Source organism: Nycticebus coucang, chromosome 10, assembly GCF_027406575.1.
Source record: "Nycticebus coucang isolate mNycCou1 chromosome 10, mNycCou1.pri, whole genome shotgun sequence".
NCBI lineage: Eukaryota > Metazoa > Chordata > Mammalia > Primates > Lorisidae > Nycticebus > Nycticebus coucang.
Window position 1 is genome coordinate 37074449 of NC_069789.1, and position 27810 is coordinate 37102258.

At 44.9% G+C, this 27810-nt stretch overlaps 1 protein-coding gene across 1 annotated transcript; it reads left to right on the forward strand.

Annotated features, from left to right (window-relative positions):
- Positions 1–576: 576 nt before the first annotated feature.
- Positions 577–27353, forward strand: TLR5 (toll like receptor 5). Its single transcript, XM_053606813.1, is given in 4 exon segments — positions 577–893; positions 11754–11821; positions 24626–27045; positions 27048–27353. Coding segments are annotated over 3 exon segments (2637 nt in total). The 5' UTR covers positions 577–893; positions 11754–11762; the 3' UTR covers positions 27206–27353.
- The last annotated feature ends 457 nt before the right edge of the window (positions 27354–27810 follow it).

Here is a 27810-nt window from a genome sequence, read left to right on the forward strand (position 1 = left end):
GGAGTCAGCACAGGCCGCAGCATGACCTGCCCCGCTCCCTGCCCCTGGCCCTGTCTCCCCTCAACCCTTGGAGAAAGCCCTTCCCTTGGAGTCAGGGCGCCCCTCACCCCTCAAATCTCCGATTCCTCTATATTCTTTCCGGAGAAACGGACACCTCGCCGGTCCCCGCAGCCATAGGGAACAAGAGGTTACCTTACTTACCTGGCAGAGCAAATAGGATTCGTCCACTGGGGCAGGGGTGTGACGGGGCAGGGGCGTGTCCTAGAAGATGGGCAGGCCCGGTGGGCGGGCCCTGGCAGGTGGGCGGGGCGATAAGGACCTTCCGGAGCCCAGGGACAAGGAAGACCAAGTGCCGGCGGCGGGTGACTTCCCGGAGGTGAGCGCGGTGCAGCCTCAGGGGCTCTGCCGGCCGGAGGCCCTGAGTTGCCAGCCCGACAGGAAATGCAGCTGCCTGCAACGGTCGAGCGCCTCTCCGTCCTGGAGGTCCTGAGTTAGTTACAACTCTTAGTCCCCTGTCAGATGTTCTATTCTCGGACCACGCTCTCTGGCGGCGCCGGTGAGAGGTTTGGGGGGGGCAGGTAGTCCGTTGGCCCAGGGGTGGGGATGTGTGTCCTGTGGACACCCTGTGCCCGGCAGGCATGACGCGACAACAAAGTCACTTGATTGGAACAGAGCGGTTCGCTCTTACCAGGCTTTCGTATCTGCCCCTTCCTCTCCACCCGGTGGAAGGGGCAGGTAACTTGTCCAAGTCCGCTGTCTTACAGTCTTTCCTGGAAAAGGGAGATAGATGGCCACCTCCAGCAGGGCAATGAAAATTCCAGAAAGTCACTGAGCTGCTCAACAAAAGGCCTTGAACACCCTGCCCCGAGGTGCAGCCTGGCAAAGACTCCGTGGTAAATAAATACCGCTGGCTTTTGTGTCGGTGGCGGGGGGTTGGGGGGGGGAAGAGGGGGCGTAGATCTGCTTTTGAAGATCATCTCCTAGTGGCTACTCTCCTGTAAAACTACAATTGGAAAGCCATTTCCTAAAGGGTGAGAGTGGATCAGGGACCACATTGTGGTTTGCTTGATTGTGTTGCGGGTGATTCCCAGGAAGACTGCTGAGGCCATGTTGGGTGGGAATCGATGGCGGTGGCTTTCCCCCAGTGTAGGCTGAGTGGTGTAGTTACCTAGTGTTTGGAACACAACCATCCACCCTGTGAACTTCAGACAAGCAGCTTAACCCCAGAGTCCTTCAGATATGGTTGCTGAGCAATGACTTCATGAGGGGATGCCCTGTTTGGCTGGCAGGTGCACCTGCAGTGCTGTCCTCTTGCTGAGCGCTTGGGAGAGGACATTGACCATTACCTACCAATGCATCTGCCATGTAAGAGCAGTCAGGCCTTCACCAGAAGTGTGCAGTCTAATCTCTGCACTTACTCAGTCCATATGAACTCTGAAAAGATTGTCCAAGATCTCTTGTACTCCTTGACTCATATTGTTCTTGAAGGCAGAAAACAATTCCCAGTGTGCCACGCACAGCCAGTAAGAAGGGAAGCCCTGGTGCAGGGGCCTGGGAGAAGTTCTATGGGGCTAGATGCTAAACCTTCATTGCTGGATTGTGGGGTGGTTCCAAGGGGTCCCAGAGGAGGGACCTGGGCTAAATAAATACAAATAAATTGTACCAATAAATACAAAAATAATTTATATTTTTTAACAACCAGGATGACCATGCCCATGCATATGGGAATAATTATCAATCAGCGTGATTGGTTCCCCCATCCAAAATGATGGCATAGAATCACTGCCTTGGACATTTACAGCTCTGAGCAAAGCAAGAAGCTTTTAGATTTCATTGTCTGGATGTAAAACCAACTCTACCAGGTTTTTAGTTTTGTTTTCAAGGAGGGAAGACCTCTCCTGAAGAAGGTGTGTCCAGCACAGAGCCTTTTTTGTTGATTTCAGTATATCAGGAAGTTTGGCTTTGCTGAGTGTTGAAATCAAGATAGTACTATTTGTTTGTCTCTGCATGGTTACCTACTTGGACAGCAAGAAAACACTGGAATGTCCAGTTATTGAACGCAGATGTGATTATTTCACCCTTAACTTTTCGGAAAGGAATGCAGAAGGAAGATCCAAATCTTCAGTCAGACTCCTGATGTGTGACTCACAACCTACAATGTCCTCCACTCTGTGAGGCAAACCCAACTTTGAGGCATAGTCCCTGCTGTTCAGGAGCTTCAAGAGCTAGGCAGGAAGACAAAATAAGCACCTGTAAAACAAATAGCGAGCAATTAGGTACAAAATTATGTGATATCATCTGCTTGCTCGAAGAAGATAGAGAGGGTTTTCAGAGCTAGCTGGTCATAAGCGTGATTTAGAAGTGACATTCAAGCACTGAGACAGAGGGAAGGAAGCCTGAGCATCATATGAAGCACAGAACAAGCAAAGTCACTTGCTGTCCACAAGAAGCAGCCCAAATTACCTGCTCACTTTTGGGCTGTCTGCCTTCATACAGCCTGCCATACTGACCTCCTTATAGGGCTCTGACCATATAGTTTTCCATGGTGCCGTGATGCCTCCTTCTCTTTATGCTTGCTCTTTTGTGCTCAAAATGCTCTGCTTGGGAATCCTCTTCTTTTTTTAAGAAGCATCTCAGATGGCGCTCTCCAGGGAACACTTCCCTAGCTGGCTCCTACCCCAGTCTTAGAGGAGCGCTGAAGAGTTCCTTCTTTGTCCTCCACTGTTCCTTGCAGAAACCTCTGCTGAAGCTTTAACGCCTGCACTGTCCACAGAAATTGAGGGGTCTTTGCTCTGCTCACTGAGGCAAGGCTGTGTCTCACTTTTCTAGGGATCCCCTGAGCCAAATTTGGTGTCTAGCACATAGGAGGCATTTAGGGAACAATGTAATGCCCCACCTATTTGGAGAAGAAGGTGTGAGTTATATGTTATTGGGAATCTAAGATTGTATAAATTAGCTGGAACCAATGCCCAGAGACCTTGAAGAGTTTGAATGTAACACAGTGGTACCCTGTTTCCCCAAAAATAAGTCTTATTTTAAGGTGTGCTCCCAAAGAGGCGCTAGGTCTTCTTTTCAGGGGACATCTTATCTTTCCTGTAAGTAGGTCTTATTTTTGGAGGATGTCTTATTTTCGGGGAAACGGGGTAGTTGCTCAAAACCCTTAGCAACCCTTCCTGTCCTCACCATGCAATCCTTGATCTGACCCCAGAGTATCCTCTCTTCTTCCACCTTGAATCACATTTTAATCTTCTGAGCCACCCCAGCCCCAGGTTGCTCCGCCAGGCTCTCTCGTCCCCTTTGGCCATACTGTTTGGCAGCCTCTGCTAGGAATGCCATCTTCCATCCCTAGCTGACTGCTGGTCATCAGGACTCCGCATCTATATCCTTTGTGTGCAGGGCCCCTTAGGCTATGTTTGCATGTTGTCTGTGTGCCATAGTTCCCCATGCCCATCTTCTAACAGCATCTCTGGCACCTGCTTATGGCTGCTGGTTACTTGGCCATGTCCTGGCTATGCTACTACCTCCCTAAAGGCAGTGATTGGATTTATGACCTAAAATCGTTCCTGGGATATAGTGCCCAATACGCATGTATTAGATGTAAGGCTGAATCAGTGTGGTGAGAGTGTAAAATCTATAGACATTTAGAAGGGAAAAAATAGGATTTGGTTGATTAGTTATTTAAAAAGAATAAAGGACAAAGTTCCTTACAACCTGCAAGGCAGGTGAAGGCCATGTCCTGGAGGGGTAGGATATCTGTCCTGGGAGAAGTCTACTTATATGTCCCCAAGTGCTGTGCAAAAATGTTTTTGTTTCCTAAAGGATTTCCAGAATGCAAAATATAAGTCACTTTGGGGCATACTGAGTCTGATGCTATACTAGGATGTCCAGATAGGATGTCTTCTCGTTAACTGAAACGCATCGTTTGAGTACAGATGAGGTCAGGTCTAGAGGGAGATCTTGGGAATGTGGTGTGGGACAGTAACAGTGAGTGTTATCACTGAGCAAAGACGCCAAAAGGAGAGAACAAGGTCTCGGAGGAAACCTAGAAGCCAGACGGGTGGGAGAAGGAAAAGGAGTTGATGGGAAATAGAATGACAGAAAGACAGGATGAAGATTAAGGAAACCAACAGAGGAAGTATTTCAGGAAGAAATAGGCCACCAGAGCTGCTAACAAAAGAAAAAGGAAAAAAAAAAAAAGAAAAAAGGCCGAAAACTGCCAGACAGCCAGACCTCAGGGGTGAAAGAAAGGCTAGTTAATGGGCAATGGAGGAGATGTTAGGTGGAGTCTTTTACACTTTTAGTCTGAGGAATGTGACCATGAATGAAAGGAAAGATTAGCTTTCAGAAAGAAAGGTAGAGTAATCTGATCAAGAGAAGACACTGTTTTGTAAGAGAGTTGACCACATTTGAACATAGAAGAGACTTCTAGAAGTCTAGAAGTCTCATGTGCTAAAAGAATATGGATAAGGGCCCCTGTTCCCATGGATTGTATTTCACTTAAACCTCCTTCCTCTCCCTTTCCCCTCCCCTGTAAGTGTCCCAGAGAATATTCTTTCTGGGGAAGAATATTCTTTCTTTCAAAGTCATGGTATTGCTAAATCCAGTGTCAGGATGTTGCAATGTTGACATGATTTATTTTCACCTTCTTGACTGATAGTAAACCTTTCTCAAATACTTCCAAGTGACTTTCCGTCATAACAGTGCTGGCTAGACGTATTCTTCTTTACTATGCACAGATTACTAATATTAATAATAGTAGTGAACACATAAATAGCTTTTAATCTGAGCCAGGCACTGTTATGAGTACCACGTAGGGATAAATAGTAAACCAGGATCACACTCAACTTGTCTGGCTTCAGGGGCCATGCACTTAAATCACTATTCCTAATTCAAGATAAGCACATTTTTACTTTACTGTAGACTGACGGTTATGTTCCTCACACTACTGTGAGATCCATAGTCCCAATGCTATTAACAACTTGGCTTGTCCACGGTCACCCCGTTATCTCTCTGGACCCAGTTTCACTGGGTTGTACCAGCTTCATAAGGTAGTTAACAGATAACTTAATAGTCAACAAATAATCTGCCACATACAAAGACCCCAAAATATAAGCTTGTTGCGTGAACCCAGACGCGAACGAGCAGCAGCTTTGCTGTAGGTGTAAACTCGCTCCTGTAATTATTAAGTCAAGAAACAGACTATACACCGTGGGATGGCATATAGCAAAGTTCTTTATTCCAAGTTTAAGTTTTATACTCTTCCAGTCACGTGCACACCTAATCCATTATCTATTAACTGAATTTTAACTTGAAAGGAAATATTTATCATATCAATGTAACCACTTGTGTAGTAAATCTCTTCCTCTAAACAGTGACTAGTTTTCCGAGCAGGACACAAAGAAGAAAGCAGCCATAGGGGAACAGAGTTAATAGAAGAATATCTTCAAGCATTCACTCAGTTTACTCAGTATGAAGTAACGACTGTGACCTTCCTTCAGGGCAGAGCACCTATAGACCTCTGACAATATGTTGTTAACATACGTCAACCCTCTGGCCCGTATCTCTGAGGAAGGGTGGCATGCCCTTGGATCTCAGGCTTCACGGGGTGTACTGCTTCAGAGAAAAGGCCTAAGGAATTTTTACAATTCCAGAAAAACCTAACTGTGAGTAACCCAGGGGCGTCCAAGCGTCTTAAGCCTCTGGAAGAAAAGCATGTCATTTTAAACTCACACTGAATTTACTTTGTGTGCTTGATGTAGGATAAGTTTATTTCTAAATATTATCCTACATAAGCTATAATATGTTTCTCATCTCATTTGCTCTTCATAACCACTCAATTTTGTAGACAGGGGAACTGTCAAGATTTGAACTCAAAAGACCATAGGAAATGCAAAATCTAAAGCCACTTTCAGCCCTAAGTTTCTATGATCTGAGATTTCTCCTCATCTTGGTCAGGGATATAACCAGGTCTAGATATCTTCAAGGCCACACTTTATTTCCTTTCCCAACATGTAAAACTAAAGGGTAGTAAGTATGAATGTGTAGCTTGCCAGATGTGAAGAAATACTGTGTCTTCTTTATTTCCTAGATATCAATATTAGTTTGGAGTCTTCATCATACCCACTGGCAACAATAGAACTATTCCCCTTGTCCCCACCAGGTTGTGTCATAATTTCGGATCTTTTATTCAATTGCCAAGACCTCGTGGGCACGCATTGGGGTGTCTCCTGCTTCCTCATGTGTTCCACACAGATTACCACTGAGCATGCTCTTGTCCCTGCCTCCCTGGTGGTCCCTGCAGATCTAGTGAGTCTCTGTTGCTTCTAGACCACATGGCTAACTCTGGGTCCTGCCTGAGTCTTGTCTTCCTGGGACCTATAGACCTTTCTTCGTGTTGGCTCTCTGCTTCTATCCACCAACCCCCATCTCTGTAACTCTGGGGCGGAACCCTCATGTGACCTCAACATAAAGCCCTGTTTGTGAAATCAGAGCTAGAAAAACTGGCAAGCTACTTCTGATATAGTCCTGCCACATACCTGCCCTGGGGCAATGACTAGGAAAACTGCCAAGAAGGTGGAGGTGGGATGGGGGAAGGTTGTACTACAAGGAGAGGGAAAAAAGTTCTAATCTCAAAATACTGTCTAGCCACAAATTCTTAAGGGGGAAAAAAAGTTGGCATTTAAAGCCAGGATATATGTGGAGTCTTTTTTTTTTTTTTGTAGATTAATAACATTATTTTCCACTATATGTTTTCAAGATCCTGTGTAACAGGCTTGCAAATTTGCCAAAATAGAGAATGAATGTTCTACTCAAGGGAGGATTGGCTCTGGTCTGTGAATGCTGTCATGATGATACTCAGCAAGTTTTCTCAGATAATGTTAGAGTTAGAAAGGTGTACACACATATGCAAATGCTTCCAGTTCAGAGTCACCATGATACGTAGCCAGGAACTTGTCTAGGATGCCCAAAGGTGGCAGAAGGAGGACAAGATCCAGTGCTTTTGCCATGATCTCACGTATCTTGGAAGCGACCGCCACCCGCAAGTTAGAACCAAGTCACTCCCTGACTCCTACCCTGACTTAGAACACAACACAGCAGCCTGCCCAGGCAGATTCCATATATGAAGAAGAACCTTCTTGTGGGCCAGGATGCTGGGCACCTGGGTTCCCAGCCCCTGCCTGTCCCTGGTTGTAGTTCCTCAGGCACCACCACCAGTGAAATCATCTTTCCTCCTCTGCACCTGGAGTCTCTTCCTGTCCTGACTCCCTCCCTTTTCCTTCTTAACTTCTTTAAATCTCACCCTGCACCAAAGGGGTGTCTCCATCAGCTACAGAGCAGACTTGATTTTATCAACGTAAGAAGCTTGCTCCTGATGCCTTTCCTAACTCAGCAGACTACAGATCCCTCCTAGAACAGTTCTTAGCTATTTTATACTCTCTCTACACATTTCCATTCTCTGAATGTAACTGATCACAACTTAATAGGATTTCTATTCCCTGTTCACCCCAACTGCTTCCAATTGATATCACAACCTAAGTGATTTTTGCTGTGCTTAGCAGAGTGTGGGTGTCACTGGGATGCTATGTTGGACTTCCCAGCTCTCATCTGCTCTAACTCTCTGACCCTTGCAGTTGCCTATCATGACACCAGGGATAGCTGGAGAGCATTCAGGGAGGCTGTCCAACCATCAGGTGTTAATTTTCTAGTTGAGAACATTGGCGTTGTTTGAACCTAGAGACAAATAGGGATATTCAATTCCTGAGTGAGCTACCTTTTCCCAGGGATTTTAAATGTCATGCTAGTTGTTAGTTTTTAATAAGCACTCAGGTGAAATTATGTCTTTCAGTCAGATGATATGAAACTGTGTACTAAAGAGTTCGTAATGAGCAGGAAAAAGGGAAGCCATTCTGTACTTAAAACATTTTGGGTTTTCAACATACAGTTAGACTATCAGTGCCTTCCTCCATTGCTGCTGGGTTGCTGTTGTTGTTGTTGTTTGTTTGTTTTGTTGTTGTTTCGTGGTGCTGGGGCCCACCACCTGAAGATGTTAAAGAACACAGAGGGAACTTTCAGGAAATTTCCCATGAGTGCTGAAAGGAGAATACCAAATCATCCCTGTGCCTTGTGAAATTCAGTTTCCTTCACTCACTGTTCCTCTCAGCACTTTCTAAAAGGAATGCGTTTCTGGTGAGGTGTAGTTGCATAAATGACAGCTGTCCACGTAAGCGATCCTGATGCCTTTCCTAACCCAGCAGACTACAGGTCCCTCCTACCCTGTTTTCCCGAATATAAGACATCCTCTGAAAATAAGACCTACTTACAGGAAAGATAAGGCATCCCCTGAAAATAAGACCTAGCGCATCTTTGGGAGCACACCTTAAAATAAGACATTGTCTTATTTTAGGGGAAACAGTAGAACAGTTCTTAGCTGTTTTATACTCTCTCTACACATTTCCATTCTCCGAATGTAACTGATCACAACTTAATAGGATTTCTATTCCCTGTTATGCATGGGTAGCTGGATTCTCTGGTTTGCGATTATGCATGGGTACCTGGATTCTCTAGTTTGGGTGCTGGAGAGTTCTCAGAAGCGGGAAGCCGGCTGCTGATGCTGCTGGGGAAGGTCAAACTATTATTGTTGCTGTTTTACAAACGATTAGATTGATGCTCAGAGAGGTTCAGCATTTGCCCAAGCTCACACATCTATTAAATTGTGGCACTAGGATTTGAGCACAACTACAAACGTAGTTGGCATTTTAATCTCTAAGCCCACTTGGTTGCGCAAACAATAGGAACCTCCCCGCGGAGCTCAGCTCAGCACTGCAGGCCGCCCCCACACCCCGCGCGGGTCAGCCTCGCCCCTCGGTCTCCGCCCCTTACGTGCCCCCTGCTGGTCTCCAGGAAAAGGGCCTCTTCTGGAACTGTAGAAATTGCTGCCAAGCTCACCTGCTTCTTGCTTGGAAGAAATCTATGTGACCTGCCGAGCTCCCCCTCCCCCAAAGCCCCAAATGAATCTTCTTTGAGGTATTATCTTGTACTTCATTCTTCATGGCTGAGAAGAATTGAGGGTGAATGTATTAATATAGCCCCTTTCTCAGAACTGATCATGGTCCTGGTCATACCTCATCCCAGGAGAATGAGGCAAATAACAGATTCCTAAGTCCTCACCACTCAAAGGACCGTCAGTGGGGGCAGCGCCTGTGGCTCAAAGGAGAAGGGTGCCAGCCCCATATGCCAGAGGTGGCGGGTTCAAACCCAGACCTGGCCAGAAACTGAAAAAAAAAAACAAAAAAACGGACGGTCAGTGGACCAGTAGCTTCAGCATCAGCTAGGAGTCCGTTTAAAATGCAGCCCAGACGCTCAGGTCCCACCCTAGACCATACGAACCAGAATCAACAAAGTCTGCAGGTGATTCGCCTGTTTTGCAGTGTGTTCAATTTTGGTTTTGTTTGAAGATCACAATGACAACTAAATTTGGAACTAGATTTATACCCTAACACCACAATTTAATAAATGTGAGACCTTAGGCAAGTGCTTAACCTCAACATCAGTTTAATTATTTATAAAATAATAAAAAGCACTATAAGTCAACTCTCGAACTTTCAGGACACCTTGCATTCTAAATCTGAAACCAAATAATTGTGCATGGTCTCCTAACACATCCATATTTACCTAGTCATACTGCTTAGCAATGTCAAACTCTGATGATGAACGTAGCTCTCTTTTTCCTTAGAAATCCACAAGATACATTGGTCAGCAAGTTCTCTGCTCCCTGGAGAGTAGAGACAGTGGAATTGTCCTCATCCTTGTTTCAAGTCCTTGAAAACCAAATGACCATGGCAATATCATGAAATATTTCTGGGAGAAAACTACCTCTCTACCCCTAGTGATTTTTTCTTAAGTGATTTTTTTCCTCCTTTCTGGAGTTACAAGGAAGAAAGATGTCCATCTGACTGAATGGCTTCGATATTTGCCTTCTGAACAAGAGTCTGGGCCAAAGATTTCTCAAGATCTGTTCAGCCTGATGTTCTATATAACTTGATTTACAAAAATGTCTTGATTTTTAAAAATCTCATTTAATAGAGACACATATAAAGTTTTCAATCTTCTACAAAGGGTGGTGCCTGTGGCTCAAGGAGTAGGGTGCTGGCCCCATATACTGTGGGTGGTGGGTTCAAGCCCAGCCCCAGCCAAAACCGCAAACAAAACAAAACAAAAACTTCAATCTTCTACAAAGAACAGTGCTGAATGGCATAGTAAAACACCTACATAAGGTTTTCTGTTTCTTGCTTTTAATTAGCTTTCCTATTTTGCCTTATGAAAAGAAAAAGCCCTTTCTTCGGATTAAAAAAACAATACTGACTGCTATCACTGCGATGAGAGTTCAGTAATCTCAGGAACCAAACTGTTCAAATGTCTAGAGATCCTCTGCTCCTAGAATAAGAACCTATTTGACAGTCCCTTGTGTTAGTTATTAAGGGGTAAGTGCTCCTGATGAATATATATCTTCAAAATATTAGCAGTAAAAAACATTTCTGGGATGCTTAAGTTGTGCTAAGTACTGCAGGGGATCCTACATGAGTAAAATTGAGTCCCTGCCCTGGAGATCTACAATCTATTGAGGAAGGCATAGTGTAATAAAAATCCTATGATGGAGATGTAGCCAGAATATCAATGGAGGGATATAAAGTATGTGTGTAGAAATGTGAGGACTGTTTCATGGAAGAGGTGACCTCTGAGGAGCCTTGAAGTGGAACGTGATGAGCACATTAGATGTGCACAAGAATTCCACACCCAGGGACCATCCCAAGGAGAGAAATTGGATGGAGGCCAAGATCTGAGAATGGCAAGTTACATCAAGAGCATGGGGCAGTGATGGGGAAGCCAGCAAGGTAGATCCAGCAAGGAAGGCAGAGTGGCTTGAGATTCTCTATAAAATGAGAGGGTTCAAGTGCTAAGGGCCTTGATTTAAGTCAGCCATTTGATCATAAGAAGCCAGCAAAGACTTCTGCTCAGAGCTGTGTCCTGGAAAGCCCCCTTGGGTAGCAGAGTCAGAGACACATGTGTTGGGAGACCAGTAAGGTAATCACTTTGGTCCAGGGAGGGGCCTTGAAGCTAAGCAATGGCAGCAGAATTAGAAGGAGGGGAATTAGTGCTGGAGACATCCTGAAATGAAATTCACAGACTTGACCACCAACTGTGCTGATACCCTGCTTGAGGCTTCTTTTATGTGTGAAATTAAGAAAACCATTACGACCTCACCTATCTAGTTAGATTTTAAGGGTCTTCACACTAAAGATGGAAATAAGGATCCATGACCAGAGATGAACATGACTTCGTGTTTGCCCAAGTTAGAAGGAGCTGAGAGAGGCTACAGCCCTAAATTCTCTGAATATGGGGGGAATGCTACAAATATGCAAAAGGTTCAAGGTATGTTTGGATAAGGAGGAGGGGAGGAAAAAGCTCACTCTCAGAAGCAGAGGTTATAATAGTAACAGATTGCCACTCCCTGGTAGCAAGAAAAAGAAGGTCCATGTAGAAAGAAGACAGCAAGTGTCATGGGGCTGTTCTGAATGGGCCCCAGACTTCCATTCAGGCCAGAACACCCAAGGGACCCAGAGAACCAGCAAACAAGCCCTCTGCATTCTGCAACCATCTCTGCAGGGTAGTGAAGAGGGAGGGAGGCCCCAAGCAGGATGTGAGCAAATTCATTCATTCAGCAGGTATTTGCCAACATACTATCATAATTCTAGGTGCTGGCAATGCAGAGAACCGAAGAGAGCCTCGGGAATGAAAATCTGATTTACAAAAAGGGACACAGGTGGGTTTTTAATCTACAAACTAGTGATCTTGACAGCAATTGCGGACGTATTTCTAGAAGAGATTTAGTAAATAGTCTACATCTCAGAAGAAAGGCAAGCAGAGGGACCTCTGTGTGTCAAGTAATGTTCCAAACAGGAAGTTGTAGCAGACCTGGAGGGCCCTACACCACAGCCTACATCCTACACAGCAAATCATAGCAGCCTCTGCTCATTTCCGCCTTGGCAGGATTACTTACCAGTGTCTGCCAGTTCTAGGAGTTAGGAAAGGCAGTTCACTGTTTCTGGTGGTATCCCCACCCCCACCCAATGCTAACGGAGCAAAGACTGCACCTAAAAGGGAAACTTCTCACTAGGCTAGACTTATAGACATGCCTTGTCTTACGGAGTCATAAACACTTAGAGATGCAGACAGACGGTAATGAGATCACCAAACATCCGTAAATATATAACCATTCTCTGGAGCTTGCACCAGTGCGCAGAAAACAAAAGCGCTGACTCCCTCAGCCCTCTTTAGAGAACAGTAGTCTGTGTCAGACTTTTAAGCCTCCGTGTTAGTTTTTGATGCTCAGTAAAGATGCTAATGACTGAGGCTGCCCCGGCGTGGGATGGGTATGAGGACCAGCGCGGATGAGGCGCTCGCTTTGCATTTCGCTTGCCTGAGTGGGTTGCCGGCTCCTGGCCCTGGGGCGCCCTTTGCACTCACGTTTGCACAATGGAGGAGAGCAACACCACCAGCACTACTTTAGCGGGAGTGCGAGCTGCCTGGGGCCCAGCCACACCTGCTCGCCCCAGAGCCCGCCTCCTGGTGGTGCTGCAGGGAGCTGTCCCCAAGTCCGCGCAGAGCCCTCCCGGAGCGCACGCGGGGCGGCAGAGGGCCGCAGCGTCCGGGTCAAGGGCCGGCCCTTCTCTCCTAGAAGTGGGAAGCAAAGTGGGATGGGGGTGGGGAAAGTGTGAAGGTGTGAGCGAAAACGGAAAGGGGAGAGGCTGGAGTAGCCACGATGAGGACCAGAGTGACTGGGCCCAACACACACGGTGGCGTGTGGTTTCAGCTGGCAGCCCAGCCGTCGGGTGCAGGCGTTATGGAAGCGGGCAGCTGGGGCAGGTAAGGGGGCCTGCTGTTGGAGGTGTGGAATGGGGGTTGGAAGAGAAGACCCAGGGGTCTAGAGTGGTGGGAGGTGTGTGGAGGCTGGTACACTGAACGGTGGAAAACGCTCAGGGTACTACGCGCTGGCAGAGGGTATTGCTGCGGAAGTAAGGGCATGAGAGGGTAGGAGAGGGCTCCACATTTCAAAGGAGGAGCCAGCCCAGGAATAAATGGCAGTGAGGATAAGGTGGACCTTCCTATGCATGTTGGAGACAAGGCCCGAGAGGCTTGTCCCCCAGGGACCCAGGCTCAAGCCCTTTGTGATCAGCAGATGACGACTGAGAGGTGGGTTGGAGCAGAGCAGGCACTGAACAGCCTGTGTGATGGCACCCAGAGATACCATGCTGAGAGGCTGACTTACCATAGACGGATTTGTGTGGTCTTAAGTAAGTTACTTAACTTCTTTGGGCCTCAGTTTCCTATTAAAAGTACCTACAAAGGCCTTAGAGGATGGTGGAAAGGAGAGGGCTCCTAGATGTGTGGGGTGATAGGTGAGGGTAGCCACTGTATGTTGTCATAGTGATTAATGTATATTTCTGTCTCTCTCCAGAATCTAGCTAGTGGATTGCAGACCTGGGTGTACAGCAGAATCACCCAGAGAACTTGAGAAAAACATCAGAGCTTGTGATTCAGGAGGGCTGATGGGGCACCAAAATTTGCATTGCTCACTAAACCCAGGGGATTCTGCTGCTGCTGGTCCTAGGACCACACTCTGGACACCACTGTTTTGGAGTCTGTAGGGACCTACAGCCCCTGACGGGCAGGGGCTCAACATCTAGTATAGTATTGACACATAGCAGAAGCCCCAGCCTGGAAAGTATTACTCTAGGAAAAACAAAAATTTTAAATACAGTGAGAAAAGAGGTAAGGTTGAATGAAAAGGAGATCCCTCCTGCAGAGCCTCAAAGTCATGGTGGTGCTGTGGTTTATGCAGGAAGCTAGAATTGTGTGGGGGGAGCAAACTCTGAGATTAATGGTAGCGCAGCCCCCACCCCACCCCCATCTGTTTGACAGGAACTGTTGTCAGAGGTGGAATGCTGGGCTGGAAAGACTGTGGCCCTAGCAGTGTTTTGGATTTGACAATGCCCATTTGTTGGGCATTGTTCTAATGGTATGACTGATGATGTAGTATGTATCTAAAGAATGGATTTGTCCTGTGAGAGGTCACCTTGCCTACTGCCCTGGAGCCTTTATTCAAGGCTAAATATGCAACCTATACCCATATTTGGAATTAGTCCAGGATTTTTATTGCCGTGTGAACTTTGGAGAAACTCTCCCAGGCACCCACTTGGAAATGAATTAAATGTTTTCCTCAGAGAGCAAATATTCCAGCTTGGACCCCTGCTGGCCCCCCAGGAGAAGTATCTCTCAGCAGTTTGTCACCTGACCCCAGCCAGCCTGAGCCCACCTGGGAATCCTTGGCTCTGACAAGGAGACTATTATTGGTATTGTTTGTTAGGGATTAAGTATTAACACAAGAGCAGCCCTGGTCAGCCCGAGACATTCACAGGTCAACTGTGGTGCCCCAGAAGAGCCAACTCCATAACAAGGCTTCTGTGTTTACTGCAGAGACACCATGGCCCATAACTCTCCCAAGCTTAGGTGAGCAGCTCTGCTGTCCAGGCAATTACATCAAGAAAGGGTATCTGTCCAGCTAATGGTGGGATTAAAGCTTAATGAATTCAACTCAAATGAAAGGGATACTGACCCTTCTCCCTCTGGTCTCATTATCTAAATTAACTCTGCTTGGCAGGAGTACTGAGGCCAGGATTGATTGTGCTGTTCCTGTTTTTTCTGCCTCAAAGCCCTAGACACAAGTTAATTCAGCCTTAATAATAAAAACCCAATACTTAACAGCCTTTGAATTTTCTTACCAGCCCCCGTTCCCCTAAGAGAATCCTGGGGTTTCTGAGCTAGAAGGGATCCTTCAGACCAGTGTTTCTCAAAGCATGGCTCAAGACCAACTACATCAGAGTACCTGGTATGGCTATAAAATGTGCTTTCCAGGCCCCAGCAGGCCTATGGAACTGGAATATCCAGGAATGAGGTTTAGGTATCAGTAGTGGAGGTTTTGGTTGGTTTAATTTTTTGAATTGTGGTAAAATATATATATAATGTAACGTTTTCATTTAAATAATGTTTAAGTGTACCGTTCAGTGGCATTAAGTACATTCACCACAATCTGTCTTCACAACTCTTTCATCACTTTAACAGACACACTGTACCCATTAATGCTAATTCCCCACGGCGCCCTGCTTCCCCCATCCCCTGGTAACCACTACTCAACTTTCTGTTTCTATGGGCTTGTCTATTCTAGATAGCTCATATAAATGGAATCACACAATAGTTGGTCTTTTGTAACTGGCTTATTGCACTTAGTATAATGTCTTCAAAGTTCACCCATGCTGTAGTATGTGTCAGAATTTCATTCCTTTTTAAGGTTGAATGTGATTCCATATATTTTATATGTATATATGTAATAAATATTGTTTATTTATTCATTGATGATGCAGTTAGGTTGTCTCAACTTTTCGCCTACTGTGAATATGTTATGAACATGGTATACAAAAATGCTTTGAATTTCTGCTTTCAATTCTTTGGGGTGTATGCCCAGAAGTGGAATTTCTGGGTCAGGTAGTAGTTTTGTGTTTTACTTTTTGAGTTGGTAGTGTTTTTAAGCACCCTTGTGGCTCTAAAGCACAAGGTTGCCACCAGAAGATTATTAGCTAAACACTTTGCCAACAGAATCACCTGAAGAGATTTAACAACGCTGCATGCCCAAACCACACCACAAACCAACTAAATCAGCCTCTGCCAGATGGGACCCAGACAGCTGTATTTTTTAAAAGTCGCCTAGTGGGCTGAGCGCCTGTAGCCACATACACCGGAGCTGGCAGGTTCAAATCCAGCCCGGGCCCGCCAACAACAGTGATGACAACTACAACCAAAAAAAATAGCCGGGCACCGTGGCAGGCACCTATAGTCCCAGCTACTTGGGAGACTGAGGCAAGAGAATCACTTAAGCCCAAGAGTTGGAGGTTGCTGTGAGCTGTGATGCTATGGCACTCTACTGAGGGTGACAACTTGAGACTCTGTCTCAAAAAAAAAGTCCCTAAGTGATTCCAATGTGTGACCAAGTTTGAGAACCATTGATTTACAACAGCAATTTTCAAATTCAAGTATGCATAAAATCCACACACTTGCTAAGAATACAGATTCCTGAGAGGGCCCCAGCTCATTTAATGTATTTGTGAGAAGCTTGCACTTCACAGGTCTCAGTGGATCTCAGCATTCTCCAGGTCATTCCAATGTGTGGCCGGGGCTCAGGACTATGACTTTTGTTCAGTCTTTCAATGAAACAGAACCTTGAGCTACAAGAGGTGACATGATATGATCATGTCCCTGAGCCCTTTAGGGCCCAGGTCTACACTGACTCCCAAGCCAATCCCACAGGTTCTCCAAACTCTACCACACAAATACAAGGGGTAGAATCATACATAGGACCTGCATCTTTTTTACTTTTAATTTGAACTGTTAGATTTGTCTTGAAATGTGAATTTCCTCCTAACATGCATGATGTATTAGAAAATATTAATGTATTGGAAGACAGTACTGATATAACAGAAAACAATATTAACATATTAGGGAACGTGAATTTCACATTTGCTTGTGTGCTGTTTCTTACATGTGAAGGCAGGAAACTGCACCCAGCTGAGCCAAGCCCCCTAAGAACACACAAAATACACCTGTAATCTTAGTCAGCTACTTCTCTTCACCGTGTGTTTTGAGCCACATACATCCACACTGGTGTTACAGTTTGTGTCATTCCATAATAACTCAGAAGCTCTAATCCAGGGGTCCTAAAACTATGGCCCGTGGGCCATATGTGGCAGTGTGATTGTATTTGATTGTATTTGCTCCTGTTTTGTTTTTTTACTTCAAAATAAGATATGTGCAGTGTGCATAGGAATTTGTTAATAGTTTTGTTTTTTTTTTTTAACTATAGTCTGGCCCTCCAACGGTCTGAGGAACAGTGAACTGGCCCCCTTTTAAAAATTTTGAGGACCCCTGCAATCTTTCTGATGCCCACTTCCACAAATAAACCATAGGACTTTGTCAAAGTAAAGTGCATGCTTATTGTAGTATTTAGGTACTTCTTAACTATTTAACTCGACCAAAACTGTGCTACTCTTTTTATCACATTTCTTTCTTTATGTGCCCTGATGAGGATTTGGGGTGTGGTACCCTTGCCCAGTTTTCTCCATAAGCCTCTCTGGTTTTTATTGTGTGCATAGTGCAGTGACTTCAAGAGGGAATGTATACATCACCTGATAGAAGAATTGACCATGGAAGGTAATTATACATGTTCTTTTCTTTCTTTCTTTCTTTCTTTCTTTCTTTCTTTCTTTTCTTTCTTTCTCTCTCTCTTTCTCTCTCTTTCTTTCTTTCTTTTTCTTTCCTTCCTTCCTTCCTTCCTTCCTTCCTTCCTTCCTTCCTTCCTTCCTTCCTTCCTTCCTTCCTTCCTTCCTTCCTTCCTTCCTTCCTTCCTTCCTTTCTTTCTTTTCTTTTCCTTTCTTTCTTTCTTTCTTTTCTTTCTTTCTTTCACAGAGTCTCACTTTGTCACCATCAGTAGAGTGCCATGGCATCAAAGGTCATAGCAACCTCAAATTCTTGGGCTCTAGTGATTCTCTTGCCTCGGCCTCCTGAGTAGCTTGGACTACAGGCACCTGCTACACTCCCTGGCTGGTTTTAGAGATGGGGTCTTGCTCTTGCCCAGGCTGGTCTCGAACTCTTAAGCTTAAGCAATCGACCTACCTGGGCTTCCCAGGGTGCTAGGATTACAGGTGTGAGCCACTGGGGCTGGCCCTATATGTTTTTTTAATCACCCTTTTAATACTGATTGAGCCACGTGCTCCCCCCCTGAGAATTTTAGTCTCAGATCCCTCCCTTTTCTCACCATGCCTGCAGCCTCAGAGAATGAGCTTTTTTTTTTTTTTTTGAGGCAGAGTCTCACTATGTCACCCTCAATAGAGTGCTAGATGTCGCAGCTCACAGCAACCTCAAACTCTTGGGCTTAGGTGAGTCTCTTGCCTCAGCCTCCCAAATAGCTGGGACTTCAGGCACCTGCCACAACGCCGAGCTGTATTTTTGTTGTTGTTGTTGTTGTTGCAGTTGTCATTGTTGCTTAACTGGCCCTGGCCAGGTTCGAGGCCGACAGCCTCAGCATATGTAGCCAGGGCTGTAACCACTGAGCTATGGGCGCGACCAGCGAATGAGACTTTGGACAACCACTAGAAAGCACACAGACTGGGCTGTTCCCATGCCTTTGCCATCCACACCCTGAACCCTCGACCAAGTGGCCCACAGCTCACAGGCTTCTTCCTGATGCTGCTCCTCATGTTCACCCATCTAACTCTCTTCTAGCCTCAATCCATTTAGGGTTTCGGGTTTGGGGTCACCTCTCAGATTCCTCTATGTCCATGCCAGATACTGGCCAACTCCCACCTGTTCTGTCTCTGGCTAGATGGACCCCATACGTAGATGCTTATTTCTCTGAGGTTTGAGTGGGTCTGGAACAGTTTCACTGCCTGGTTCTCCTCTTTGGATAGGATTTGCCCGGTGCCAGTGCTCATTCAGTATCCCACTCATTTCAGTGTCTAGCTCCTGTTCCATGACACTTCACTTGCACAGTCCTTCCTCCTAGCACTGTCTGTCTGGGCTGCCCCTCCCCACCACTCAGATAGCTCACCTGGGTCCTCTGTTCACCTGTCCTGCCCTTTGACACACAGAGATCATTTCAGAGGTTTCTTAAAAAATCTAGTTTCTTCATGCCTTTCTGTACTTCCTAAGGAAACAGATCTGCATGGTGTCTTGGTAATACAACATAAGTCCCAACCCAACAATGTTCTTTAAAATCTATTTGTTCAGGTGGTGCTTGTGGCTCAGTCAGCAAGGGCACCAGCCACATACACCTAGGGTGGGGGGTTCAAACCCGGCCAGGGTCTACTAAGCAATGACAACTGCAACCAAAAAAAAATAGCTGGGCTTTGTGGCAGGTGCCTATAGTCCCAGCTACTTAGGAAGCTGAGGTAAGAGATTGCTTAAGCCCAGGAGTTGGAGATTGCTGTGAGCTGTGATGCCACAGCACTCTACCCAGGGCGACAGCTTGAGACTCTGTCCCCCCACCCCAAAAATCTATTTGTTCAGCTGGCTTTGCCTATCTTACTTACTTTCATTTTAGCTTCTCTGCAGACTTGAATATTCGTATCTTGAAACATATTTTTTTTTGGGGGGGGGCTGCCTTTCATTGAATGTTACCATGAAGTCAAGGTAAAGCCTCCTAGTTTGGTATATACATATGGGAGCCAGAAAAAAGACAGAATTGACACTAAAAACTTTAACTCTGTTATTCTGAGCTAATGTTCTCATTCCCCAGTGCGGGGATTTCACCTTCTGGTTACGTAAGGTGAGAATTCATCCTAACGTTTGGATAAAACAGCAGCTGCAAAACTGTCAGCAACTTTGGGCCAAGTTAGTTCTTTCTTACAAATATTTCACATTTCACTACCAGAACATGTTTATACCTTTCAGTCACTTAAAACTCTCATTTAGAAAATCAAAGTTTCTATTCCCTTTCCTTTTCTTCTAAAACAGAGGTCTGAAAACTGTGGTCTGTTTTTGGACTGTGAAGTCCAAAGTGTTTATTATCTGGCCCATTAGAGGAAACCATTTTCCAGTCCCTGTTCTAGTATGTAAAGTGTGTTTTATAATATGAACTAAGGATTCTTAATGTGACATTAAAATGAATAGGCTTCAGGAAGTAAGTGAATCCTCTGACGCTAGGTTCAAAGTTTGCTTTGTGATGCAAATGTGAATTTTGGGAGGGCAAGAAATCAAAGCCATCATCAGATTCTCAAAGGTGTCCAAGACCTCAAAATGTTTAAGAACTACTACAATATGTGTCTACCTCCAGGCAGTGTGACTGAGTACCGTAGCCCACCATGGCATCCTCAGGTGTGAACGTTGAGACTGACATGCTCAGTGCCTTGTAGGTCACTTCAGAGTGCACTTCAGACTATGAAATGTGAAAAAGGTTACATAAAACTTAATACCAATACAGTCCTTCCATGACCATTTATTTTTCGCCTTGAGTTGCAAGGCCTGATTTTCTCATATTCTTGTCTCCTCTGAACATCTTCAGAACCTCCACTTTAGCTACCACAGGCTTTCTTTCATCTGTGCCTCCTAGGATGATAACAACTTCTAGAATTATGGCCCTAGGATTTCATGCCAGGAAACTCGGAGCTGGACTTAGGGCCTGCAGTAACTGCCTTTCATCTCATCCCTGTGACATCCCTGCCTCTCTCTGTAGATGCAAGTCTGCCCTTTTTAGGTTTGCTCTATCATCACCATGTATATTTAATGCCATCAGACACTGTGGATGTAAATGATGATGTACAGTTGAAGGTGGCATGGAAGAGCAGCTCACCCCCCATGGCACCTGTGAGGGCCTGTCCCAGAGGGCTGGTGTTTGCCTTCAGGGGTTTCTTCTGAACTGTAATGTAATGCCCTCAAGTTTGCTCATTAGTTTCTGTTTTCTTTCAATAGTTCTTAGTTTTATCTATTAAGATCACTTTGAACTTTTATCCCATTTTCCAAAATGCAGCCTCCTGCCTGTGTGTGTCACCCATAAATACAAGATCATTAGTGTCAAGGCCATTTGATGCCAAATAGTCATGGCTACTTTGTTTGTATCACCAATCTGATTCCCCACAAAAGAAACAATCACAAACTATGTAGGTGGAAGGAATAAACAGGAGTCAGGTAATTCCTGGTTTTAATCATCAGAGTGCCTATAATAAATGTAGAAATAAAGAACTAGAAACTTTTCCTCCCTGGGCTGCAGACCCAAGCCCCTCTTTCATAACAAATATTTGAAATGATCCCTGTACTATTTTGAAATTAAATTCATAGATATAACTTAATCTACCTAACACATAACTTTAAAGAAATCAATATGATGCCCTAACTGGGATATAGAAAAAGAAATAAAAGAGAAAGTAATTTATAATGAATTGCTGTATTTTAATATAGAAATTTTTGCTTGTACAACTACACTAGATGACAAAATGAGTTAGTCAAGACATTCACACCTCCTTACAAAGAGTAAGTTTGGGCTCAGTGCCCATAGCACAGTGGTTACGGCGCCAGCCACATATACTGAGGCTGGTGGGTTCGAATCCAGCCCGGGCCTGCTAAACAACAATGACAACTGCAACAACCAAAAAATAGCCGGGCATTGTGGCAGGCGCCATAGTCCCAGCTCCTTGAGAGGCTGAGGCAAGAGAATTGCTTAAGCCCAAGAGTTTGAAGTTGCTGTGAGCTGTGACACCATGGCACTCTACCCAGGATGACATAGTGAGACTGTATCAAAAAAAAAGTAAGTTTGGATTTAAGAGAAAAAAGATAATATTCAACTTCTTAAACTTCATTAGTATACTTGACATTTTAAATGAGGGCCAAATAAATTTGCTCACCCATAGATGCAGTCACCACTAGAGTGGCATAGATGAGTATGGCGTGTTACATGTGATCCTGCACAGAGGCCTCGACCATCATGAAGTGATTTTCTGAAACAATAGCACTTTTATAAGGTCCCCTGCTAAACAAGGTACCATCTCGCCTAGATTGCCAAGGTGGTGGCATCCCTGGAAAATTCTGTGTATAGTATTATGACAGTGCAAAAGTTATGTTCTAAGGTAATTTTGAGCAAGTTTTTCAGCTTCAGGGACTTCTGGTAGCACATCCTACAGCTGTAGATGCTGGCTAATTCTGTGTGGTATGGGACTGTCATATACATTCCTGATTAGGAGAGTGCCCACTCCCATTGCATGACAACCAAAAAACCATACCAACAAATTAACAAAATGCTCCCTAGGGGAGTAACTGTCCCCATCAAGAGCCTCTGCTTTATATAGAAAATTTTATAGATAAAATGCAATGAGACAAATGTCCTCAAGTAGATCCAATGCCTTTTCCTTTCTGTTGATGGCAGTGTTGTTCATTCAACATACTCTTTCCTTCTCTTTTTTTTCCTCCCCCTTTCTTCCTTCCTTCTGCAAGTGCCAAGCATCTTTCTAAAGGCATGCTGCAATTGTGGAGAATATAGTGGAGTAGGGGTGGTAAACAATAAATAAGTAAACAATTAGACAGATCATTGAGGACTTATGATAATTGCTTTGATGGAAATGAAGTGGTTTTCTGGAGAGTTATAGGGCAGGGGAGCTATTTCAAATAGTGAGTGCAGGGGAGGGCTCTCTGAGGAAATGTCACAAGATTCAGCCAAGAGAAGAACAGAGAAGGTTCAGGTGGAGGGAGAGCAGCATGCGCTAAGGTCCTGAGGTGGGATGGAGTTTGGAATGGCAGATGTGACCCCGTTGGGCTGGAGCTCCCCCCCTAGGACCTGGGAGGTGCTGGCCACTCTTTGCCCTGAGTATTGGCCTCTACACATCTTTTCCTCACCTCCTTCAGGTCTCTGCATATGTCATTATGTTAGAGAGACCTTTCCTGACCACTCCATAAACGGAACTGCCACCCTGGCCTTGGCATCCTTGCCTCCTTTTTCCTGCTTTACACCCCCTTCCCCCCACCCCCATACCCCGCACTGCCTTATCTCCACCTGAAGGTACCTAGGTACCTATTTCTTCTTTTATTGTCAGTCACCTTGTCCCCCTACTGGAATGTAAGCTCCATAAAAGCGGGCCTGGTCTATTTTGTTCACAGCTGTATCCCTAGCTCCTAAAACAATGCTCAGCAAGTATTTGTTGAATAAGTTATTGAGGAGAAAGGGGGTCTAAGGTGATATTGAGAGATGGGCAAGAGCCAGAGCATGTAAGTCCTTATAGGATTTTATTCGAATTATAGCAGGAAAGAAGGGAAGGTTTCTGTGCAAAGAGGGGTGATAGCAACCAAATTATGTTTTTAAAATCACACTTTGGCTACTGTTTGGAGAATGAGAGCAAGACCAGAGAGAAGAGACGCCAGTGAGGAGTCTCTGGCATAACCCAGAAAAGAGCTGGTGGCAGCTGGGAACAGAGCAGTGGACAGGCTGAGGGGGTGGAACCAACAAGACATGCTGATGGATCAGATGTGGGAGAGACAGTTAAGAGGATACAGATGACTCGGCTGTTGTCATCCTGAACCTCTCGGTGGAAATGGTGGAGCCATTTACTGAGATGGCAGAGAAATTAAGAGTGATGATAAAAATTCTCACCAATGTTTTCCTAATGATTATTAAATTTTGATACTTTGAGTCAACTCAGGAATGGATGTCTCCTTCTGAGTTGCTGTACTTTGTGTGCCAGGGTCTCACAGTTTCTGTGGAAACCCCACCACAAATCAGCCCCATACAAAGCACAACCTCATCAGAGCTGGCTGACTCCAGCACCATGACCACTCTGGGCTTAACCTCCCCTGATGTTGGGACTCTTGTCAGTGAGGGGTCTCAAGGGAGTGATGCTCATTATAAACCATTGCCATTTTCCTATTTCTTTCGCCCTCCCCATTCTCCTGCTCCCCAGCCATGTAACTCTTTCCTTTTTTTTTTTTTTGTAGAGACTGAGTCTCACTTTATGGCCCTCGGTAGAGTGCCGTGGCCTCACACAGCTCACAGCAACCTCCAACTCCTGGGCTTAAGCGATTCTCTTGCCTCAGCCTCCCGAGTAGCTGGGACTACAGGCGCCTGCCACAACGCCCAGCTATTTTTTGGTTGCAGTTTGGCCGGGGCCAGGTTTGAACCCGCCACCCTCGGCATATGGGGCCGGCACCCTACCGACTGAGCCACAGGCGCTTTCCAACAGCAGATTTTTGTTACATTTAGAGCAAATTGTATACTTCGCAGAGGTGTTTTGCAGAGGGTGGGCTACTTACTCCCAGCACGGGGCATGATACTTGGAGCAGAAGCTGCTGCATCTGGGAAGCAAACACCCCAGATAGACAGCAGATTCCTTCCTCACTGGACTCCAGCACACAAAAGGCTTTTGGCTTATTTTTGTACTCACACAATCACACAAATGCCAGGCAAGCAGGAAGTGCTTAAACACTCTTATGAAAGAACCCTGATTCTTTGTGAGGATGGTGTATAGTCCCAACGTCTGCATGCTGAGATGTTCTGTGTGGAGTAAGGTCGGGTAAAGGGAGATGGGGGAGCAGCCGAAATAGGGTGGGGGTAAAGTCAGTAGGTTTACTTTCCATTCACAAAGTGGGCCCTCCGTGGGCTAGTAATGAGATGCCAGGCTGAAGTGAAGCAAAAATGTGTCTCTTCCTGCTGTTTTCCCCAATTCCCCTCAATACAAATTGAAACAATCTGAATGAATCAATGAGGAAGGAACAAAATCTGAAGGAACAAATGCAGAGTTATTATAAAGATTAAGTGAAATATTTCTAAAGGTCATAGAATAGTGCCTAGTATATAGATAATTCAGTATAAATGTCTGATAGAAAGAGAGTGAGAACAGCTTTGTTTGCAGTTGCCAAACTGCATTCATGGAGTCAGAAGAGCACAGAGCTCAAAGGGAACAGGCACACCACGGAGGAAACCCCCAGGTGCAATGCTTTGTGCTTGAATGCCTGTATTCTCATTCTCCTTTTTTCTCCATAGGACCATGGGAGACCACCTTGACCTTCTCTTAGGAGTGGTGCTCATGATCAGTCCTGTGTTTGGAATTTCCCCCTGCTCGTTTGATGGTCAGATGGCCATATATCATTTCTGCAACCTCACCCAGGTCCCGCAGGTCGTCAGCACCACTGAGAGGCTTCTGCTAAGCTTCAACTATATCAGGACACTAAATACCTCGTCATTCCCCTTCCTGGAAAAGCTGCAGCTTCTGGAGCTCGGAACCCAGTACACCCGCCTGACTATTGATAGAGAGGCCTTCAGAAACCTGCCCAATCTTAGAATCTTGGACCTGGGTGGAAGTCACATAGATTTCTTGCATCCAGATGCTTTTCAGGGACTATCCCATCTGTTTGAACTTAGACTGTTTTCCTGTGGTCTCTCTGACATTGTATTAAAAGACGGTTATTTCAGAAATTTAAAGTCTTTAACTCGCCTGGACCTATCCATAAATCAGATTAGTAGCCTTTACCTTCATCCTTCATTTCAGGAATTGAGTTTGTTAAAGTCCATAGATTTTTCCTTCAATGAAATACACACTCTATGTGAGAGGGAGCTCAAGCCCCTCCAAGGGAAAACACTTTCCTTTTTCAGCCTCGCAAATAATAAACTATATAGCATCAGCTCAGTGGACTGGGGGAAATGTATAAACCCATTCAGAAATGTGGTGCTGGAAACCCTAGATGTTTCCAGCAATGGCTGGACAGTGGACACTACAGGAAACTTTAGCAATGCCATTAGTGGAACCCAGATTTTCTCTTTGAGTCTTGCCCACCACACCATGGGTTCTGGGTTTGGTTTCAATAACATAAAAGATCCTGACCAGAACACATTTGCAGGCCTGGCCAGAAGCTCAGTGATACACCTGGATCTTTCCCATGGGTTTATCTTTTCTCTGAACTCCCTGCTCTTTGAGACACTCAAGGACTTAAAGGTTCTGAATCTTGCCCACAACAAGATAAACAAGATTACAGACAAGGCATTTTATGGACTTGACAATCTCCAAATGCTCAATATATCATATAACCTTCTGGGGGAACTTTATAATTCAAATTTCTATGGACTAACTAAGGTAGCCTATATTGATCTGCAAAAGAATCACATTGGGATAATTCAAGACCAAACATTCAGATTCCTGGGAAAATTAAATACTTTGGATCTCCGAGACAATGCTCTCAAAACCCTTAATTTTATTCCAAGCATATCTACCATCTTCTTGGGCAGCAATAAACTGGTGACTTTGCCCAAGATCAACCTTAGAGCCAACTTCATCAGCTTATCAGAAAACAGGCTGGAAAACATGGACGATCTCTACTTTCTTCTCCAGGTCCCTCATCTTCAGGTTCTTATCTTAAATCAAAATCGCTTATCTTCTTGTAACCACCGTCCTACCTCTTCAAAGAATCTCAGCATAGAACAACTTTTCCTTGGAGAAAATATGTTGCAACTTGCCTGGGAAACTGAACTTTGTTGGGATGTCTTTAAAGGGCTTTCCCATCTCCAAATTCTGTATTTGAATAATAACTACCTTAATTTCCTTCCACCAGGAATATTTAGTGATTTGATTGCCTTAAGGGGACTCAGTCTCAACTCTAACAGGCTGACAGTTCTTTCTTCTGTTGATTTGCCTGCTAATTTGGAGATCCTGGATGTATCCAGAAACCAACTCCTTGTTCCCAATCCTGATTTATTTGTATCACTTAGTGCCTTGGACATAACTCATAATAAGTTCATTTGTGTGTGTGAACTCAGCCCTTTCATCAATTGGCTTAATCAAACCAATATCACTATATTTGGATCTCCTGTGGACATAGCCTGCACATACCCTGACTCCCTCTCTAGGATTTCCCTCTCCTCAATTTCCACAGAAGGTTGTGATGAAGAGGAAATGTTAAAGTCCCTAGCATTTTCCCTTTTCATCTTATTCACTGTCACTCTGACTCTGTTTCTCATGGCCATCCTCACAGTTATAAAGCTCCGGGGCTTTTGTTTTGTCTGTTACAAGACGGCCCAGAGACTGGGATTCCAGGACCATCCCCAGGAAATAGAGGCTGACACCTACAAATATGACGCCTATTTGTGCTTCAGTAGCAAAGACTTCAAATGGGTGCAGAATGCTTTGCTTAAACACCTGGACACTCAGTACAGCGACAAAAACAGATTTAACCTCTGCTTTGAAGAAAGAGACTTTGTCCCAGGGGAAAACCACATCACCAATATCCAGGATGCTGTGTGGAGCAGCAGAAAGATTGTTTGTCTAGTGAGCAGACACTTCCTTAGAGATGGCTGGTGCCTTGAAGCCTTCAGTTATGCCCAGGGCAGGTGCTTGTCTGACCTCAATAGTGCCCTCATCATGGTGGTGGTTGGGTCCCTGTCCCAGTACCAGTTGATGAAACATCAATCCATCAGGGATTTGTACAGAAACAGCAATATTTGAGATGGCCTGAGGATCTCCAGGATGTTGGCTGGTTTCTTAATAAACTCTGTCAACAGATAGTAAAGAAAGGAGAAGAAAAGAAGAAAGACAATAATATTCAATTGCAAACTATAGCAACCATCTCCTAATCAAAAGAGCTGTTTTCAACTTATCTCAAGCTACAAATAAGTCTTCATTTTATATTTGCACCAAGTTACCATTTTGGACTCCTTTTTGGAGGTTTTTTTGTTTTTTGCTTCTATGAAAACAATATAAATCTCTTAATTTTCACATCAACACAATGTTTTGTCTCATTGACCCCCCAAATGGAAAATAATAGATCTAGAAAATTGCAACTGCCCCTGGAGGTTTCCACTGTCCATTGATTTACTTTCAGACCCAATAATACTGTTCTCTAGTGTTGTGTCAACTGTGTAATGTATCCTAATAGCAAGAAGGGCACTGTGGGAGAAGCTACAAATGGCTGGCACGCTTTGTCTAGCATTCAGTTCAACCTCAGGCTGGTCAATGATTCTGAGCTGTCTGTGTTCTGCAAAATGACATCAAGTAGAAAACAGACAGAAGAGGAATGTTTCTTTCTTCTTCCATGGAACAATGCCACTGTCAGGTGTAGGTCACGCTTCATCTTAGGGGACAAGAGGTAGCCCCAAAGAAGTTGGGATGAGAATAACTGTATGTTGTGTGCCTGTACTGCGCTTCATGTTCTTACCTTCAGCTCCTCCAGGTGGCACTC